The 18,986-nt window shown below is 43.1% G+C and overlaps 1 protein-coding gene and 1 long non-coding RNA gene across 21 annotated transcripts in view; one reads left to right on the top strand and one right to left on the bottom strand.

Annotated features, from left to right (window-relative positions):
* Nucleotides 1-17,609, top strand: part of LOC140915887 (uncharacterized) — a 41,534-nt gene extending 23,925 nt beyond the window's left edge. For 4 of the 8 annotated variants that reach the window (XR_012160308.2, XR_012160306.2, XR_012160310.2 and 1 more), the window contains 4 exons: nucleotides 4,432-4,528; nucleotides 7,091-7,255; nucleotides 7,751-12,164; nucleotides 12,829-17,603. This is a non-coding gene — a long non-coding RNA (uncharacterized LOC140915887). Of the gene's footprint in view, nucleotides 1-4,431; nucleotides 4,529-7,090; nucleotides 7,256-7,750; nucleotides 12,165-12,828 lie in introns of all 8 variants that reach the window. The other 4 variants (XR_012160309.2, XR_012160307.2, XR_012160305.2 and 1 more) reach the window with 3 other exon arrangements.
* RABGAP1L (RAB GTPase activating protein 1 like) overlaps nucleotides 1-18,986 on the bottom strand; it is a 530,390-nt gene that overhangs the window by 12,154 nt on the left and 499,250 nt on the right. For 11 of the 13 annotated variants that reach the window (XM_073356440.2, XM_073356444.2, XM_073356441.2 and 8 more), the window contains one exon: nucleotides 7,673-7,765. In XM_073356440.2, coding sequence (XP_073212541.1) covers nucleotides 7,673-7,765 — 93 coding nt within the window. Of the gene's footprint in view, nucleotides 1-1,466; nucleotides 7,375-7,672; nucleotides 7,766-18,986 lie in introns of those variants that run through there. The other 2 variants (XM_073356445.2, XM_073356452.2) reach the window with 2 other exon arrangements.

The following is an 18,986-nucleotide window of genomic DNA, read 5'->3' as shown; positions in this document are numbered from 1 at the left end:
TTGTGCAACAGTGCCTGAAATATTGCACTGCACAGAAAGGTAGATTTGTTTCCTTTTGAAGACATCATACATTAAATGACTGCTACACGATTACTGAAGCCTTAAATGAAAGAACCTTATTATGATTTCACACAAGTCAAGTAAACATCTTTTAAAGACAAAAACCTGCTGAGTTTTTATTTAAATTACACTGTACTCTGCTATAAATATAAAATTGTTAAAACTAGTTCTTCAGGTAAGGGTAATATATACTTGGATGTAAAAACTAAATTACAATCTTCTATAGAAAGCTATCTAGGTGTCTTTAGTTCAATACTTTTGTTCACACTATCAAAGGATTGCCAATTTCATTAGCAAAGATAGCTGCCTGACAGCAGATGTAGCTGAAAAAGAGACCAAATTAACTTAAAATTTCTCACTAGACAGAAATTACTAACATAGCTGCTGTAATGCTGATTATAGGAACACTGTTGAAAGATAAGGAAGAAATCAGCTGGATTCCTTACAGACCTGTGTGAAATAACCCTGCAAGTTGGTTGGCTTTAACATTCTTTGCTATGCTTTTGCCAGAAGCGTCAGTGTCTGCAAAGCAAGCTGCAGAACGTGAGGTTTCAAACTCCTGCTCTGCACTCACAGACAAGTAGGAAAGCAAGCAATGTGGTTGGAAATGCACTATCCTCCTCTTAAATAGGAATCTGCATGCCAAGTTTTAAAATGTTAGATGTGTCCTATTCATTATACCAGCCAACAGCTATTTAGTCTCTGTGATTCTACATATATTTATTTTCTAGCTGAGGATAATTTATCAAATTGCCTTTCCTTTCCCCCAGAACAAGGATGCAAAGTATGATTAGCCATGAGTAGACTTCTCCAGCCCCTCCCCACACCCTACCAACAAAGAACTGCATGCTTCCTCAGGAGCAAGTTCTCAAATCTATTTAAATAGATATCACAAAACAATTATTAACAAAAAAAGAGGAAGATAGTAACTAAACTGCCTCTCACAAAAGGAAGTGAGCTACTTTTGCTGCCTGTCAAAAGTGTTTTGCAGAGTTTTACACAGCCTCATTTTCAGGGGGAGGATTCTTCAGATTAACTTTAAATGCAGTTTGTTAGCTACAAGCAGGCTAACATCAGAACCAGCATTTTGTAACCTCACATGAGCTCACTAGTCAGACCTGCTAGATGTTCTGCAGGTGTAAAGAGAGACTCGCTATCACTCCCTGCTTTGTCTCTAAATATACAGCATTTATAAAAGTTTACTGACAGTACGAATTATTCCCTTCTTGTTGGTATCACCATTTCCAAAAGCAGTAAAATAAAAGATGCAGCTTTCCAAATTAGTTTCCTTCCTTTTGTCACAGGAGACAGCTGGTTACATTTGGTTAGCGTCTGTAAAAGGAAGATACTGCATTTCCAATAGAGACAAACACTTACACTGCATACATACACACAAATAAACTTACCTCCTGCAAAGTCACAGACCAACTACTGCTTTCAATCATTGGTGTCAACACAGTCAAACAGGATATCCAGTGAATTTTAAATACCAAACAAAATAATTAGGAAATTAACAAACAAAAATTCCTGATTTGCTAATCCTACACTGGGATTTTCTCACTTTGTTTTTTAAAGGTATGGTCTACTCCAGCTTCCACTTATTAAAACAAACACTGATTTAAAGAAGAAAGCTGATTTGAAACTTGCAGGCAAGTCCCAACTCAGGAAGACTAAAAGGCTAATAAACTCCACCCTCTGCTATCAAGCTAGCATGAAGGATGAATATACATGATTACCAATGATGATGCAAATTGTTTTCACTGCTGCTACTAAGCTGGGTGTGACTTTGGTGTCACAAACCTTGCTGAAATCTTAATTTTCACATTTTGTTGTACCCAAAAGCAGATATTTAAACATAGAGAGTTTCTTATTGATGGAAATGAAAAGACTGATTGGAATTCACAGTCCTGGATGGCAGTAGGTTGCAGGCTTCATGAGTCAATCCAAAAGAGCAGTTAATTAGGTTAATTCCAAGATGGTAAAATTGAGAAATGTAGGATGGCTAAAAAGCCACAAAGCTTTAAAGGAACAATTATCCAGGACAAAAGCAGTTTTATGGAAGGCGTCACAAAGTTTTTCACTGCGCTCTCTGCTACGCTGATGAACTCTTGGCTCTGGTTTTAAAGAAACATTCCGTCAACTGTCATAGTGCAGAGTTTTGGTTTTTTTAAAAATTAAGAAGAAAACCACTCTAATAGTTACCAAATGTTTCTTCCCCTGCATTCAGGAATGCTAATGCAACAACTAGCACCAAAATAACAATTATTAGAAGATTAATTTTTACTTATTGACACTTCAGGCATACAAAAAGGCTAATACATCTGGATTATACATTAATACAGATAAAAAAATTGCTCCTGTATGGCAGTGGAGCCGCAGAGGTGTAACTGTCCCACTCCGATGAAGTGAGCTGTAGCTCACGAAAGCTTATGCTCTAATAAATTTGTTAGTCTCTAAGGTGCCACAAGTACTCCTTTTCTTTTTGTCCCACTCACAGATCTCATTACAGGATCAAGGCTATTGTGTGCAAAATTAGGACATCAAAGCAATTTTGGATGTGAACAACTTTAGTTAAGGGTCATATTTTAGCAGTAAAAACTAAAGTGAACATATTTACTGTATTGCAGCAAAGTCACACTGTAGGAGTAGGAAACATTTCTAATTTATTTCATTAAGATAAATAGAGCAGCGACATTTAACATTTTTGGTCATGAGCGCTGTGTGAGCACACTTTTGCGCACATAGAGCTCCCGCTAAAGTCAATGGGATTCTACCTGTAGGATTCTAGCTTTTGTTTGCACCACTGTACAAGACATTTTTTACAGGATCCAAGTTTTCATCACTGATACAGCCTATAAACCCATATTATAGGTGAGAAGTTCTCAGAGGCTGGAAAAATAACCCAGAATATGGGGAAAATATTTGTCTGAATTATTTTGGTACTTTTCTTGGACACGCAGCTCCCATTTTTTTACTGGCTACTACTTACAATTTGTGATATGTTTTCACTCAGAGTCAATTCATTTACTAAAGAATGGCAACTCAGGCTGTGTTTCTGTTTTAGTTTATGAAAATGTCAGACATTATATTTGTCTGAATGTAAAAACCCAACAGTAAAGTTATTCTGCTGCAGAAATGTGTCTGTATGTATTAAGTTTTCCTAAATGAAATATTTCTAAATTGAGAAGAAAGAAAATAAACCCAAAGTGAATTTCAGAGCACTATTTCTGATTTTTGTGTGTCCGCGTGCGTGTGTGGGGTGAATGAAATCTGTCACAATTGACTTGCAGAAAATAAGCATGCCCAATAACTAATTCTTGCATCATACTGTACATGTAGCATAGTGTACTACATTGCTTCCACTCAGTCTGTGTAGGATCTGGCTAGCTGATGATTAATCAGATGTTGTAAAATCCCAATTTTAAATGATATCAGAATTTACAGATGGTTTGGGGTTGGACAATTCTTAGAATGTAATAATCATAAATTTACAATCCTCCCCATACCTTAAGGGATATTGTCAGTCAGTTTGGACATACCTCTCTACCAGACCTGGTGAACAATATTAAAAAAAAGTCTACTGCAGCGAAATTAATCTCCACGTCCACGCTTGTTCCTCTGGAGATCTGCATTGGGGGAAGAAGGAGTGCTTCCTCAGCAGTCCTTTTCCCCTCACCAGAACACCCAGATGCCCCTCTGTACGTGTACTGCCCAGAAGAGACTTCACTGGGTGTTGAGCAGGGTGGGCAGGAGAAGGAGACTAGCCATGCTGTGCATCATCACCACTTGGTGTTCACTGGATTGGTGTGAAAGTGTGGCTAGGAGTTAATACAACTCAGTGCTGTATAGCTCTCCCAGATCCGCTCCATGACTCCCACTGAGTAGCCACTATGCCAACAGCAGTATGGTTTCGGCTAGAGCCACATTGCTAGCAACAGGAAGAGAAAGCCCACTGAACAGACAGTTCCTGGCTCTGTCAGTCTGAAAGGCCCTTTCCTGCGGATCCACATAATTTGTAAAGTTGGGAGGCTTCAACCCCTCCTCACTCCGCAGTCCCCCAAGCCCTGCCCCCCACATGGGATGAGAGGATAATTCACAGGACAGTTTAATTCTTAATTAAACCGTAATGGGTCTGAGCAAAGTGACATACAAGAAGGCTGTCACTGTATGTCTAAATGATCATCCCAAAGTTGCAGGTAGTGAAACAAACCAAAACACATGCTGAAAACAAGGGAGAGAATAAATGTGTTCTACATCTAAAAGATGAACATGCTGCACAGACCCCTGCTCCACAGAGCTCGGAAGAAATCATTAAAACAAAAGCCATCCCCACTACTGAATGGTGAACTGAAAATAATTTTTTTCTTCTAGGAAAACTGAGTCTTTAAGCCACAACCCACATGGAGAGCATCATCCCAATGGGAGCTCTTGGAGCATCATGCAAGGACATCCTGGGACCTTTGACAAGGTGCAGAGTGCTATCCCCCAGTTCTAGGGAGCCTCGTACTAGCAGTGGTGTGAATATAGTCCTTGCACTCCTGAACACAAGGGCTGCAATGATGTCTTTTAAGGGATGAGCAGGACTTTTTGCTTTCTTCCCCTTGTACATCCATGCAGGCCTCCAATCATAACTGACTGACCCCTATATGCATAGTCTTCAAATCTGATTCTCACCATTCTCATCAAGACATACTAATAAAATTAAACATACAAAACTGGAGTTAATACACTTATCATAACAGACTTGTTCTCCCATTAAGAGAGAGAACCTCTTTCCCATGTGTGAAACCTATCAGATAAAAAGCTTGAACTAAATGTGGCTCAGCTGGTTGTGAGGGATCTCTCCACTAATCAGTGCATCAACAAAAGGTTGACCTGATCCAATCCAGATAAAAGTTACACAAGGAGATGCACAACTGCAAGCCAGAATCCTGAATTCTAGTCCTGCCTCTTGACAGTGACTCACTGTGGGTGTGGCCAAGTAAGTCACTTCACCTGTTTCACGATCTGCTAAATGGGAATAATAACCCTTGCTCATCCATCTCCCATGAGTGCTGTAAGGTTTAATTAGCTAATAGGCTTGCACAGTGCTTTGAAGATGAACAGTACCCTACGTTTTCTAAGTATTATTGTAGTTCTATGTTAGTATGAATGAACTGAAGAAAGAAAACAATACCAGTTAACAAGCAGTAAATATGGTTATTTCTAAATAGGGAAATTAACTAGTATTCTGTTGGCCATGAAGGCAGTCCTAGTTCTGACAGAAAATTGGATCTATGCTGGATTAGAGTTATGTTAAAAAATGTTAATTTGCAGTTTAGCCTCAGAAATCAAGAAATGTCAGTTACACTTTCACACACAGTCTTAACTCTGCCTCTTCATGTGTATGCATTGTAACAGTCTTTCACTACATGGCTGTGTACCATTCCTCAGCATCATACATTGTTTTCTACAACCTTAGATACTGTACACAATTGTAGTATCTTACAGAACTGTTTACTACTCTGTGTATGCCAGATAGAATACATGAATGTAATTCATTTAAAAGTACATAGAAAATGGCACTTATATGTTATGTATAATATTGAGGAACAGTAAAAAAGTTGCTGGTATATACTGGCCACATAAGTTCACAGCTAAGTCACCCAGTAAGTAGTTCAGTGCCTCATCCCTGAAAAGTGCACCTAAGGAAAGCTGAGCTGCTGCTGGGGGAAAAAAAAAACGTGTAGTAAAAGGATCCTGAATTTTAAATCATATACAAATCTTAGAAAGAACTTACCCAATAAAAGTCTAAATCAATAGAATATATCATTATGATAATGATAATGAAATTCAAATATATTATAAAAAAAATTGAAAAATATTACAAGGTGCCTCATGTTTATTAGGGATTGTAGAAAAAAATTGACATATTACTATAATGTATTATCTGAGGAACAACATCTGGGCATGAAATCAAAGCTCAGAGGCTCTAGTCCAACTGACCTGTGCTAGGAGTAGGACCTGAGTGCAGAAAGGTGACTTTATGAGTACTGAGTTCATCTTCAGCAAAGTTTTACGATATCTGTTGTGTTCGCTTATCTGTGCATTATCTGCAACATTCTTGACAAATTTTCCCTCAGTATTGTTTCACAAATAATGGTCAACATTGGTAGATGCAAAATAATGCTTTTCTGAACCCCATTCTGTAAGAATGACAAGCTACCCTACATGTGCAATGATTTTCCAAGTTTTGCCATAAACAGGGCAATTACTCTTATAAAGTAAAAAGTACACCCCTTACCCCTCCCAGGGAAATGTCAATAGCTTGATCAAAGTGTGCTTTCTAGGCCAAGATCCTACACTGAGCTTTGCATGGGCAAACCCTCTTCATCTGCACAGAGCCCCACTGAAGCCAATGCGGCCCCATGCAGGTGCAGGGGTCTGCATACCTGGTTTTCAATGCAGGATCTTGGCCATAATTTTTGCCTTTTCCCCCTGTTCATAGCTGTGCATGAGTAGATCATGGAACTGTCAAATTTATTTATTATTTGAAATTATTCACAAATTGCTTCACTGAATGATTCCTGATCTGCCTGTGTATGCAGCATCAGAAAACAAACACAAGAAAGGATAACATCATGCATACTTATATTTTCTTATACATAACACAATACTGGCAAGATATTGGATAGTCACACTCAGGCTCCCATCCAGGAAGCTGCTGTGTGTGGCTGGAGCTATATGTACGTGGGGACCTGCCTGCAGAGAGCAGCTTTCAGCATCGGGGCCCAATTACCCTGGAAATCAGAAATTCAGATATACTGTTGAGCTAATCTTATTTTTGTGAGCCATCAACCTATCAGACTAACAACTTGACTCCTCCACAGTAACCAAGACATTTGACTTTGAATCTGTGGCCATATGTTGTTGATCCCATTAAGCTGTAATTGATATGCATTAAAATACATGTAATAACTACCAACATTATTCTGCTTCACACATCACTGGGGCTTTATTTTTCTCCTGTTCATTATTATGTCTATTGCAGTAGCACCAAGGGACCCCAAGCAGGAATCAGGGCCCCCTTGTACTAACAAAAATTATGAAACCTTGCAACAACAGAGATGGATGACAAGGACCATATGTCAGTCTTGGAAGAGTTCACCTTCCTAAAGTCTTTGTGGGTGTGACCATGCACAGTTTTTGCTAAACAGTAAGTATTATTTCCTCCTTTTTGTGTCAGTAGTTGAGAATCACCCTCAGTCTCTCAGCGTCTCATGCAGATTCCCAGTAAAAGCGCAACAGCAGGAGAGTTACCTACAAACATATAAACTGAAAGAAGAAAAATATTATATGTGGCTATTTGAGGGCTTCTCGAGTGTTCAATTTTTTTTTGACTGAAATACTCCTGGAAAATCAGAATGACTCCAAGTAGCCAAAGTGATCATTAAAGAAATTAGGTGAATTTGACCCACCACTTTAATTCCCAGTATAGTTTTCTGTACTGTATTGGCATATCCCAGTATGTGTGACATACTGACATAGGCACCTCTTGCTGACTAGTGAAATCTGATCACTAGTCCATGTAATTTAGCCAATGGAGTAGGTTTCCATATAGTGTCTCCTTTACCTTGTATCTGTCCATTGGGTCTTCCTGCTGCAGCTGACTCTCTCGCATTGTCTGATACTCTCTTTCATATTTCTTCAGCTTCTTTGTGGGCACCTGTGGAATACATTCAGAAAAACATGTTCTTAGAGAAGCACAGGAAAAGGCTGCCAGAAGTCTTTACTTGCAAACATGAAGTGGAGGAAGCTCCGGATATTCTGTACTGAATAATTAATTCCTCATCTCGCTGTCACCAGAAAGCTGCGGTGAAAGCTGGGGGAAAAGTAACATTTTTGCACTCTACTTTTGTTGACAGTAAAAAGAGGCACACCAAACAGTTATCAATACAGTACATGCAGAGAGGATCCTTAGTAAGCTTAATGGCATTTATTTTTAAATACTTCAAATTGAAACCAGAATCCTGAAGTAGAAACATTTTGAGAAAGAATTGGGAGGAGGAGAACAGGCATTAATATGGGGAATAAACGAAGAATGGCAAGAAGAACATGGTTCTTTTGGTCTCTTGGATCCACTGAAACTTTAACAGGAAGAGTTTGAGAGCAGTGATGACAAAGTGCTATGAAAATTGAATGATCAAAATGTCATGTGTCCAACGGGAGGATGTTGGGGAATGAATTAGGGGAGAATGAAGTGATTTTTTCCCTGCCAGTGAGAATCAGTTTTTCCATCAAACAGAAACAGCTCATACACTGCCCACATCACTTACATTACTTGTTGTTTAGATAGTGAGCTCAGACCTGTACTAGTCTCTGTGAAGTCTCATTGGAGACATGGTTGGTAATTTTGTGGTAGAACATTACCAGTGACTGAGGTGGCTCTGCTCTCATTCATCTGCCCACTCGCTGCCCACACCAAGTCTGTGCATCAGTGTCCCAGAGTTAAGTGATGCCCTGTGACACTGCTAAAGCTGCATTGTTCACTTCCAGCCACAGCAGGGAAACAGTGAGTCAGCTACACAGATGAAAATCACAGACAGATTTGGTAAACAACTGTGCAAACAGGACAAGTCACAGACAGCTGGATTTACACGAAAACATCCATCTGCTTTTTTTGCAAAAAAAATCAGTCAAGATATAGAGACAGCATCTGTATTTTTAGGTGTAGAATGGAGATACTCAGCTTTACATTTATTTTTTAATTGGCTATAATGTAGCTTTGTGTATACTCTCATTACTTGCTCCCTTGACAGACCTTTAACAACACTCTAATGTCCCCATACAACCCACAATAGGCATCAACAAAGTTGCTAGCTGTATGGCATACATTGGCATCAGGCAAGGACATCAGTGAAAGAGTATGTCACAGTGATTTATAAAAAGATACATGATTTGCCTTGATCTGTTCCTGTGATATTTCTGCCAGTCTTCTAACCCCCCCGCCCTTGTTATTAAGCAATTGACGAAAATCAGGAGGAAAATCATTACATGCTAATACAGAGCTTCATGTGACAGCAGCATTGCAGCTATTGGCAGGACAGCGCTGCACCACAACCACCCTGTCATGGTGGTTGTTGGGAAGAGAAGGCTATGTGGCCACTAGAGGATACTGCATGTGTGTGGGCGCGCATGCATGTGAGTGGGACTTAATATAGTTTCTCTCTTCAATTTTCCATTTGGGGATTTTCTTCCCCTGCCATAGGAAAGGGCCGAGGTGGTTCCCAAAGTCAGAGCAGAAAGGGTCGGGGGAGTTACAGCTGGGAGATGTGGAAGCCAATCCTGCTTTGCAAGGTGCAGTACACTGTCACAGGGAGTTTCTATGCTCGATGCAGGAAGGGCTAATACAGCACAATGAATCAGTTGCAGCCTATTGTTAAACATAAGCCTACAGCTCTAAAATAAAGACTTTGAAGAGAATAAGGAGAACAGGGAAGAATACAATCAATGCAATAATTCTGGATAAATGTTCATGAGAATTCTACTTGGATGCCTCTTAAATAAATATCTATGAAAAGTGCTAAGTGATAAGAGGGAGATAGTATTATTATTACCTGAAAACAAATTTGAATGAAAATAATTTAACAGGAGAAGCTCATTTATATGTCAATTGACTCCTACTAACTATATGAAAAGCAGGGCTTCCTGGGAAAGTACAAACCATTTCCTCTTTCCTACTATGCTATGGCTGTTAAGGCTACCTTAACATTCAGCGCTAAATGTACATTTCAAAGTAAGATTTTAAGGAAGTGAACCAATCCTACACAAAACCCAATCTATTCCCACCCTGCTGTGCTTCCATGATGTTTATTTTGATCTTGCTCAGAGAAATAGACACCAGAATGATGTGTCGCTAGGATACCTTCCAAGCTTATGTCTCTCTCTTGTGCTACTGTGTGATGCTTTGCATCTACCGGCTATTGGCACAAAGCAGGGAGAGAAAAAGAAGGGAATGACAGGTGGAGAAGCATGTACAGATATAAAAAGCAGGAGTATTTATGAAGCAAAAGGAGAATTAGACTAGAAATTGCTGCACCTTGAAGTGCTGTAGTGCAAGGTAAACAATTCTTTTGGACAATGTTGAAAATTTCAGATCTGTATTGGAAATTTCAGGACAAAGCCACCAGACCCCAGTGCAAAGAAAGGGGCACAGTGAGGGAGAAAATAGTAAATGAATTGTTGTACCAACCAACTTACCTGCTTCTCGATATCTTTAATTAATAGTGGATCAAATCCTTAAGGTGCACATGCAAAAGTGTGTGTGCTAAATCTCATTAGTATCACAAGGTCTGGGTTTGCATACATGCATATATCTACAGTCATTCACTTACATACCTCCATGATGGGCACACATTCTACATACATAGGGTGGATACAAATAAATTAGATTGGCTAGACAGGAAGATAGGCAGAAGAGGCCGGAGAAAGATTTCATGGTCACCTGTACTCCTTACTTTCAGGTATTTGTGAGTTTAAGTCAAACCTTAATGACATATGAATGTTTATTTCATATTTACTGATCAACAGAACTACCAATTAAGCAGATCCATTATCAATCATTTCTATATTATGCACACTTCTATTGCATCCACCACTGCAGTCCTCCTGGATGGTGAAAGGGACTTGCTGGAAGGTCGTGATGGTTAAAGCATGACCTCATGCAGACCTACTAGTTCCTCAGAGATCCAAACATCGAAAAAAGCTGAGGGAGTTTCTGCACATCTTACGAAGGAAGCATGAGGCACAAGTTCCTGCGTTTTATATCTTGATATCTAACTAGGTACGTATATGGCCTCCATCACTATAGCATCCAAGTGCCTCACAAACAATCACTTCTCCACCTCATAGGCATATAGGTTATTACTCCATGTTACAGATGGGTAACTGAAGCACGAAAAAGCCAAAGTTCACACAAGAAGTTTGTGACAGAGCTGAGAATTGAACCCAGGTCACCTGAATCCCAGTTCAATGCAAGACCAACCTTATTCTCTTCTTTGTAATACAAGATAGATAGGCAGAAGAAAGGCAGTATAAAGATATGGGCTGGGTAAGCAATAACCTATACTAGGAGGTTTGGAGGAGGGCTGAGAGACATTGCCATGAAACAACTACAAAGAGCACAGTATCGAGGATTTATGGCACCAGTTTAGTGTTCTATGAGGATGAGGACTAGTTCTCCTTATTGGAACTGTGTTAGGGCTTGGCTACACTTGCGAGTTACAGCGCAATAAAGGAGCCCCAGGCGCACTAACTCACTACCCGTCCACACTGGCAAGGCACGTAGAGCGCTCTGACTCCGCAGCTACAGCGCTGCTGGTACTCTGCCACGGCATCAGTATGGACACCCTGGTCTGTTATTGCACTGTGATCGGCCTCCAGAAGTATCCCACAATGCCTGTTCTAGCCACTCTGGTCATCACTTTGAACTCTACTGCCCTGCCCTCAGGTGACCAACAATCAGACCCGGCCCGTTAAATTCTCTGGGAATTTTGAAAATCCCCTTCCTGTTTGCTCAGCCAGGCGTGGAGTGCTCTCAGAGAATCTTTCCAGGTGACCCTGCCTCCACGCGCCAGGCAATGCCCAGAATGGAGCAATGGCGAGATGCTGGACCTCATCAGTGTTTTGGGGGGGAGGAAGCTATCCGGTCCCAGCTGTGTTCCAGCCGCAAGAATTATGATATCTTTGGGCAGATATCAAGGGCCATGATGGAAAGGGCCATGACTGGGACACACTGCAATGCAGGGTTAAAATACAGGAGCTGTGGAACGCCTACCACAAAGCCCAAAAGGCAAACAGCTGCTCCGGTGCTGCCCCCGCAACTTGCTGTTTTTACAAGGAGCTGGATGTGATACTTGGGGGTGACCCCACCTCCATGCTGAGTACCACCATGGACACCTCAGAGGCTAGTGCAACAAGGAGGGAGGAGGAGCAGCAAAGCGGGAGTGAGGGGACTGAGGCGGAGGAAAACACCCCGGAATCCCTAGATGCATGCAGCCAGGAGGAAGGTAGCCAGTCGCGGCGGCCGGTGCTTGGGGAAGGACAAACACCAGAGGAGGTTCCCGGTAAGTGGCTTTTATTTTGGGAAGGAAGTTATTCGGTGCGGGCTCTTGGGTGAGGAGGGTTAGGGCCGTATGCATGCATAGATGCGGAATAGGGCATTGATGTGCACTCTCACATTGCGGTAATCGGCCTCAGTGATCTCTTCAAAGGTCTCAGCCAAAACTTGGGAAATGCACTTGTGCAGGTTTCTCGGGAGAGCCACTGTGTTCCTTGTCCCAGTAAGGCTAACTTGTCCACACCACTGTGCCGCGTGGGGTGGGGGGACCATTGCTACACACAGGCAAGCTGCATATGGGCCAGGGTGGAAGCCACATTGCAGTAGAAGACCCTCCCTTGCTTTCCAGGTCACCCTCAGCAGAGATATCTTCCAGGACGAACTCCTGTGGGAAATGTGGGGACAGTGATCAGTATAAGGGCCCCCTGCCGCTATTGGCTCTCCCCAAGGCACAGAAACCCAGAGGACAGTACAGCCGTGAAAAAATCAGTCACGCTTGGCCCTGTGCTTACTCACCATTTTGGGGCTCCCGTGGGTTATGTGCGCTTGCTTTGGGACAGGCAAATTATGCTATTGTGTAGACTGTGCTTGCCCTGGAGTATGGGGGAATCATTGCTCTGTTTGGTGTGAACAATGCTGCCTCTGTTCAGTGTTGCATTTTGCCTTTACAGATGCAACCTCGAGATCTCAGCCGTCTGTGTTATCAACAGCTGAGAGGCTGCAAAGAATCAGGAAGAGGCCACGTAGAAGCAAAGAGGACATGCTGCATGAAGTCATGCAGCATTCAACTAATGAAAATAAAAAAAGTGCAGGAGTGGCAGGAGAGTGAAAGGAGGGTCCGCCAGCAGAATGCAGATCGCCGGCAGCAAAGCACAGAGCGACTGATAAGCATCATGGAGCACCAAGAGGACTCGATCCAGGCGCTCGTAGCCATGCAGGCGGAGCACTACCGTGCCCTCCCCCCCTGCAGTCCTTGTCCCATAACTCTTTCCCTTGTGCCACCATGTCACCTCCAAACCACTTTCCCCAACATCTGGGTTCTTACCACCACCCACTGCCTCCAACCCCTGTAGCTTCACCACCCAGCCCTGAAAACTACGACCCTTACCCACTGCACTCAACCCCCATCACCATGCAGTATAGTACAGTCATCCTGAAGTGCAGCACGCATTGCACAGCACTCCAGACAGGACATACGCAAATCTGTGATTGTACCATTCCCCACCCCACCCTACCCCCTTGCCCTTTGTGTTTCCCAAGCAGTTGTGTTGTGTTTCTTTTCAATACATTGATTTTTTGAATTTGAAAACATTCTTTATTATTGCATAACGTAAAAGAAACCTTAGCCTAGGAAATCAACAGGCACTGCAAGTCAGTGTATCATACATAGCAAACACAGATTCCTACTGCACTTCACTCCCGTGTAGGGCATCACACCAGACATTACTGTTTGCTTTCAGCCTCAAATTGCTCCCTCAAGGCATCCCTAATACTTGCAGCCCCATGCTGGGCCCCTGCTCTCTGGCTGTTCAAAGTCAGCCTCCAGGTGTTGAACCTCTGAGTTCCATGCCTGAGTGAATCTTTCATCCTTCCCTTCACATGGAGGGTACAGCACGCAGATATAACCGCGGGGATGCTGTTATCGGCGAGGTCCAGCTTCCCATACAGAGAGCGCCAGAGACCCTTTAAATGGCCAAAAGCACACTCCACAGTCATTCTGAACCAGCTCAGCCTGTTGTTGAACCACTCCTTGCTGCTATCAAGGCTCCCTGTGTAGGGTTTCATGAGCCATGGTATCAAAAGGTAAGCAGGGTCTCCAAGGATCACAGTGGGCATTTTGACTTCCCCTACAGTGATCTTCTGGTCTGGGAAAAAGGTCCAGGCTTGCTGCTTCCTGAACAGGCCAGTGTTACAAAAGATTTGTGCATCCTGCACCTTTCCGGGCCAGCCTGCGTTAATGTCAATGAAACACCCACAGTGATCCACAAGCACCTGGAGAACCATAGACCAATAGCCCTTCTGATTAACATACTCGGAGGCTAGGTGGGCTGGTGCCAGAATTGGAATATGAGTCCCATCTATCACCACTCTGCAGTTAGGGAAACCCATTTGTGCAAAGCCAGCCACAATGTCATGCACATTACCCGGAGTCACGGATCCTCTCAGCAGGATGCGATAAATGGCCCTGCAAACTTACATCAACACAATTCCAACTGTCGACTTTCCCACTCCAAACTGGTTAGCGACCGATCAGTAGCTGTCTGGAGTTGCCAGTTTCCAGATTGCAATAGCCACCTGCTTCTCCAACATCAGGGCAGCTGTCCTAGCGCCGCAGGCTGGGGGCGAGCTCCTCAGACAGTCCCATCAAAGTGGCTTTTCTCATCCAAAAGTTCTGCAGCCACTGCTCATCATCCCAGACTTGCATGACGATGTGATCCCACCACTCAGTGCTTGTTTCCCGATCCCAAAAGTGGCGTTCCACAGTGGTGAGCATGTCCGTGAATGCCACAAGCAAACTCGTGTCATTTGTGTTACTCGAGTCGATATTATCGTCGGAGTCCTCACTGTCACTTTGTATCTTAAGGAATAACTCGACTGCCAAACGTGACGTGTTGGCGAGACTCATAAGCATATTCCTCAGCAATTCGGGCTCCATTCCCACAGACCGAAAGGGAAGACAGAGCACACAGTACAAAAACCGTTGAAAGATGGTGCCAAATGTGGTTGGAAGGAAAGGAAATATGCTTGGATGCGAACCAATGCATCATAGGGCATTGGGACAGGAACCAGAATGCCCCGCACTCCCCACCCCCTTCCCGCAAGCCACAGCTCCAGAATGGGAAGAGGTGCTCTGTGGGATAACTGCCCACAATGCATCGCTCCCAATGCAGCTGCAAGTGCCGCAAATGTGACCACGCCAGTGCGCTTGCAGCTCTCAGTGTGGACAGACTGCAGCACTTTTCCTACTGCGCTGTACGAAGGCGGGTTTAGCTGACAGTGCTCTACATCTGCAAATGTAGCCATGCCCTTAGAGGCCATTAACAGGAACCTAAACACACTAGCCAGTAGTGTGCAGAACTCCTTGTTAAATTTTTAAAACATACTTGGCCACCTGCTGGGAGCAGCCTTACTTGTCTGGTTTAGGGTATTGTTGTGAGCTGGCTGAAACCTTGTTATGGGTTGCTAAAACCACATTGAGATTGAGAGGTGTGAACACACCCTTCAATTAACATGAGGATAAGACCCCATCTAGGACAAAAGTGAAGTACCCCTGAGCCAATGGTTCATCAGACTGACACGGTTAAGGCATGTCAGTTTCATAGTCAATGGTACACAAGGGAGCAGTGTGGCCAGCATCATGTCCCCCTGCCATAGTCTGCCCTAACCTGAAGGAGTAGGTACCATTTTGCAGCTGGGTAAACTGGAAGTCACCTTTCAGCATGAGATTGAGCAAGACTCAAACCCACAACCTTCAGTATTGTAGCTCAGTGCTTTAAGCACTGTGACGAAGTGGGACTGTTCTTAATGTTTCCTCTGAATACAGTAGGGGTGCCTCAGTTTCCCCTATGCATTTCTTAAGTCTCTAGATGGTGGGATAAGGGGGTGTAATTGTTGCAGAGCCCTAAAGGGCTGGTGTACATAAATGGCCGACACTCTGTCTCCTGGCAACTGATGGCCTGGGCCCTTCCCCCGCAAGGTGATAGCTAAAGGGTTGAAGAACAAAGGAATCAGGTGACCTCCTGGCCCGGGAAAGGGACAAAGCCCAGAGGAGGCTCTGGAGGGTGAGTCAGTTGAGGCTGGCTGGGGACATGGAGTGAAGTGCAGATGTGGCTGTCTGGCTCACTGCCCCCCAAAATGGACCCGGCTGAGGGGTCCTGTTCTCTATACCTACAAGCTCTGTTTTAGACCGTGTTCCTGTCATCTAATAAACCTCTGTTTTACGTCTGACTGTGAAGTGGGGGTGCAGGATCCTCTGGCTTCCCCAGGACCCTGCCTGGGCGGGCTCGCTGTGGGAAGCGCATGGAGGGGCAGACGATGCTGAATGCTCCGAGGTCAGACCCAGGAAGATGGAAGCTCTGTGAGCTTTTTGCCCTGCAGACAGGCGCTCACACAGAGGAGACTTCACCCGAATCCTGCCTGGCTTCGAAGGGAGCAGTTCCAGAGCATCGCCCAGGGACTCCGTGACAAGCACTCAAGTCACTGCACCTGTGAATCCACCCAGAAACTTTTGCTGAGTATTGTTTTAGGTAGGGGTGTGTGCAGAAAAACTGAACACAGGAACTGAGAACAGACAGAATAGAGAGGGAACCAAAAGCAAACAGCAAGGGAGTCAAGCAGTAACCTGTGGGGATAGTGTGACCCTGAGAAAAGCTAGAGAAATAAGCTTTCGGTTGGCTAGAGAGGCTTGGGGACTGTAAGTTAAGAAACCGCTCCTTTTTGTTCTTGGTTCCTCCGGCATTTGTAGAAGCAAGACTCCATACATTCCTTGTGTGACATACTGTACCTCAAAATAGCACCCTGTAACCCCCACATTCACCACTAGTATATGGTTATGATATTTGTACAAAGAATGCTTTCTAAGATATCCTATGAAAGTCATGATTTGCTGGAACTCATTCTGTCAAAATATGTATATCATCATTGTATACGGAGTTATGAGATTTTGCTACATGATTGTTATTGAAATATGTTATGAGTCAAGGAGATGCCCAAAGCTAGCTCTCCAGTAGCAACAAAATGGGTGACCCACATCCAGACAGGTGTTAAGTGACCATCACCAGCCATTGACCGGGGCGGAACTGTAAACAAGAGATTTACAATTCAGTAAAAGATAGTTGCTCAAGCTCTGTACAATAGGGGATTGCTTGACTCCATGACTCAGCCAAGTATGAGGACTCGTGATGATTGACTCCATGTTTGAGCCAGTATTTTTCCAGGCACATGAACCTGAGAGTATAAAATAAGGGACAGTGGCATCATAAGTCCACTTCTCTCCTCCCCCATCTACTCTGAAGTAGCAAGAATGCTTGGAAGAAAAGACTTTGAACTGTGGAAACTGGTCCCAGGCTGAGCAGGGAATTCAGCCTGTGTATTAAAAACGGTGAACTGCTTACAACGCCTAGTGTGGTGAGAAAAACTGCTTGATTCAAATCTCACTTAGTCTGATAAACTTTAGGATTTGACTGTGATTTTATTTTATTACTCTTTAATTTCTTACGTAACAAACTCTAACCACTATCCTAACATTTATAATCACTTAAAATCTATCTTTCTGTAGTTAATAAACTTATTTTAATGTTTTATCTTTACCAGTGAGTTTGTCCAAAGTGCTTGGGGAATCTGCTCAGATTACAAAGTGCATGCCTACTACCCTTTGGTGAAATGGCAAACTAATTAATGAGCTTACATTGCTCAAGGGAAGGTCTTGAGCAGTGTAAGATGGTACATTTCTGGAATCCAATGCTGGGGTTGGGGGGATTTGCTAGTGTCTCCCTGTGTACAGTTCATGAGAGGCTGTGAGAGCCTGCATGTATCTTCGGGTGTGCCCTCACATGCTAATGGCTGTGTGAGAGCAAAGCCTGAAGGGGCTGCTTGTCACTAGCAGAGCAGTGTGACAGGTACCCTGATCCAGAGAGTTAAAGAGGACACAGAGGTCCCACAGTCCAGGTTGTACCTCAAGGTCTGTCACACCTTGTAAATAAACAAGACAGCATCAAAAAAGTACCAGATGCTATCAATTTCTATTTCCACCTGGAACATCCCCAGTGCCCTGAACTTTGTCTAGCCACTTGGGTCAAAAGGCAACAACACTACTAGTTCTCCTTATCAGGATAGTGTGACAGACCATTACCAGGAGACTAAACACACTAGCCAGTAATATGCAGCTCTCCTTGTTAAATTTTTGAAATGTATTTGGCCACCTGGGAGCAGCCTTACTGATCTGGTTTCGGAGATCATTCTCTAGCTGGAGCAGAAGTGGAATTCTACTTGTGTGGATTCTACTTGGTGCTTTAACCACCCGTCCCAAAGGCAGCAGAAATCAATCCGAACCTGAATGGTAAACCACAAATGTTTATTGAAAACAAGTCAAACATAGGGAGTCCTAGAAACAAGAGTGTCTACTGCCTCTCTTAAAGCTGCTCTGTTTTGCTTTCTCACTTTTCCATTCCCTGAGAGTTCAGTGGTGAGTTCTTGATATTTTATAGGCTTCCATACAAACTGTTTGTACAATCTCTCCTCTGATTTCCTAATGGCAGGATCATGCCCTCATCCTATGTGTCTGTACAAGGGAAGACACCCCCTCCCCATCTGCTTAGGACCAAACCCAATTGCAGATGGAGTGTGGGAGAGAGAGCAAGGGCTGTGCACCTGGTACCCCATTCTGTGAGCAAATGTTATACTTTTATTCTCTTACTGGTGCTAAAGGTGAGTAATACAATCTCTCTAATGCTACTATTAGACAGGAATAGAATTACATTGGAAGATACAAGGGTAATGCAGTTAGAAGAGGTTTCAATGCTCAAAGAGACACATCTCCATTCGGACAAATATATCTCCACTTACACCACATTCCTATCATCACTGGAAAAGAATATCCAAATACAGCGAAATACTGTTCCAGCAATTTGAGAAAAAGCTTCCACTAGGAAAACATTCCACTCCAGAACAATAATCCCATATATTATAAACTTTACATATGCATAACAACTGGCGTGGCCTCTACTACTATCCAGTAGTAGTATTCTCCAAGGAGTCTGACATTATTATAGCTCTTTCTTTTCCTGGATCCATGCTGTTTTGCACTTTAACTCCTTGATACAGTTTGCCC

This window comes from Lepidochelys kempii, chromosome 8 (assembly GCF_965140285.1).
Source record: "Lepidochelys kempii isolate rLepKem1 chromosome 8, rLepKem1.hap1, whole genome shotgun sequence".
In the NCBI taxonomy this organism is placed as follows: Eukaryota; Metazoa; Chordata; order Testudines; family Cheloniidae; genus Lepidochelys; species Lepidochelys kempii.
Note: the sequence above shows the minus strand (reverse complement) of the source record. Positions and strands in the feature narration are given on the sequence as shown.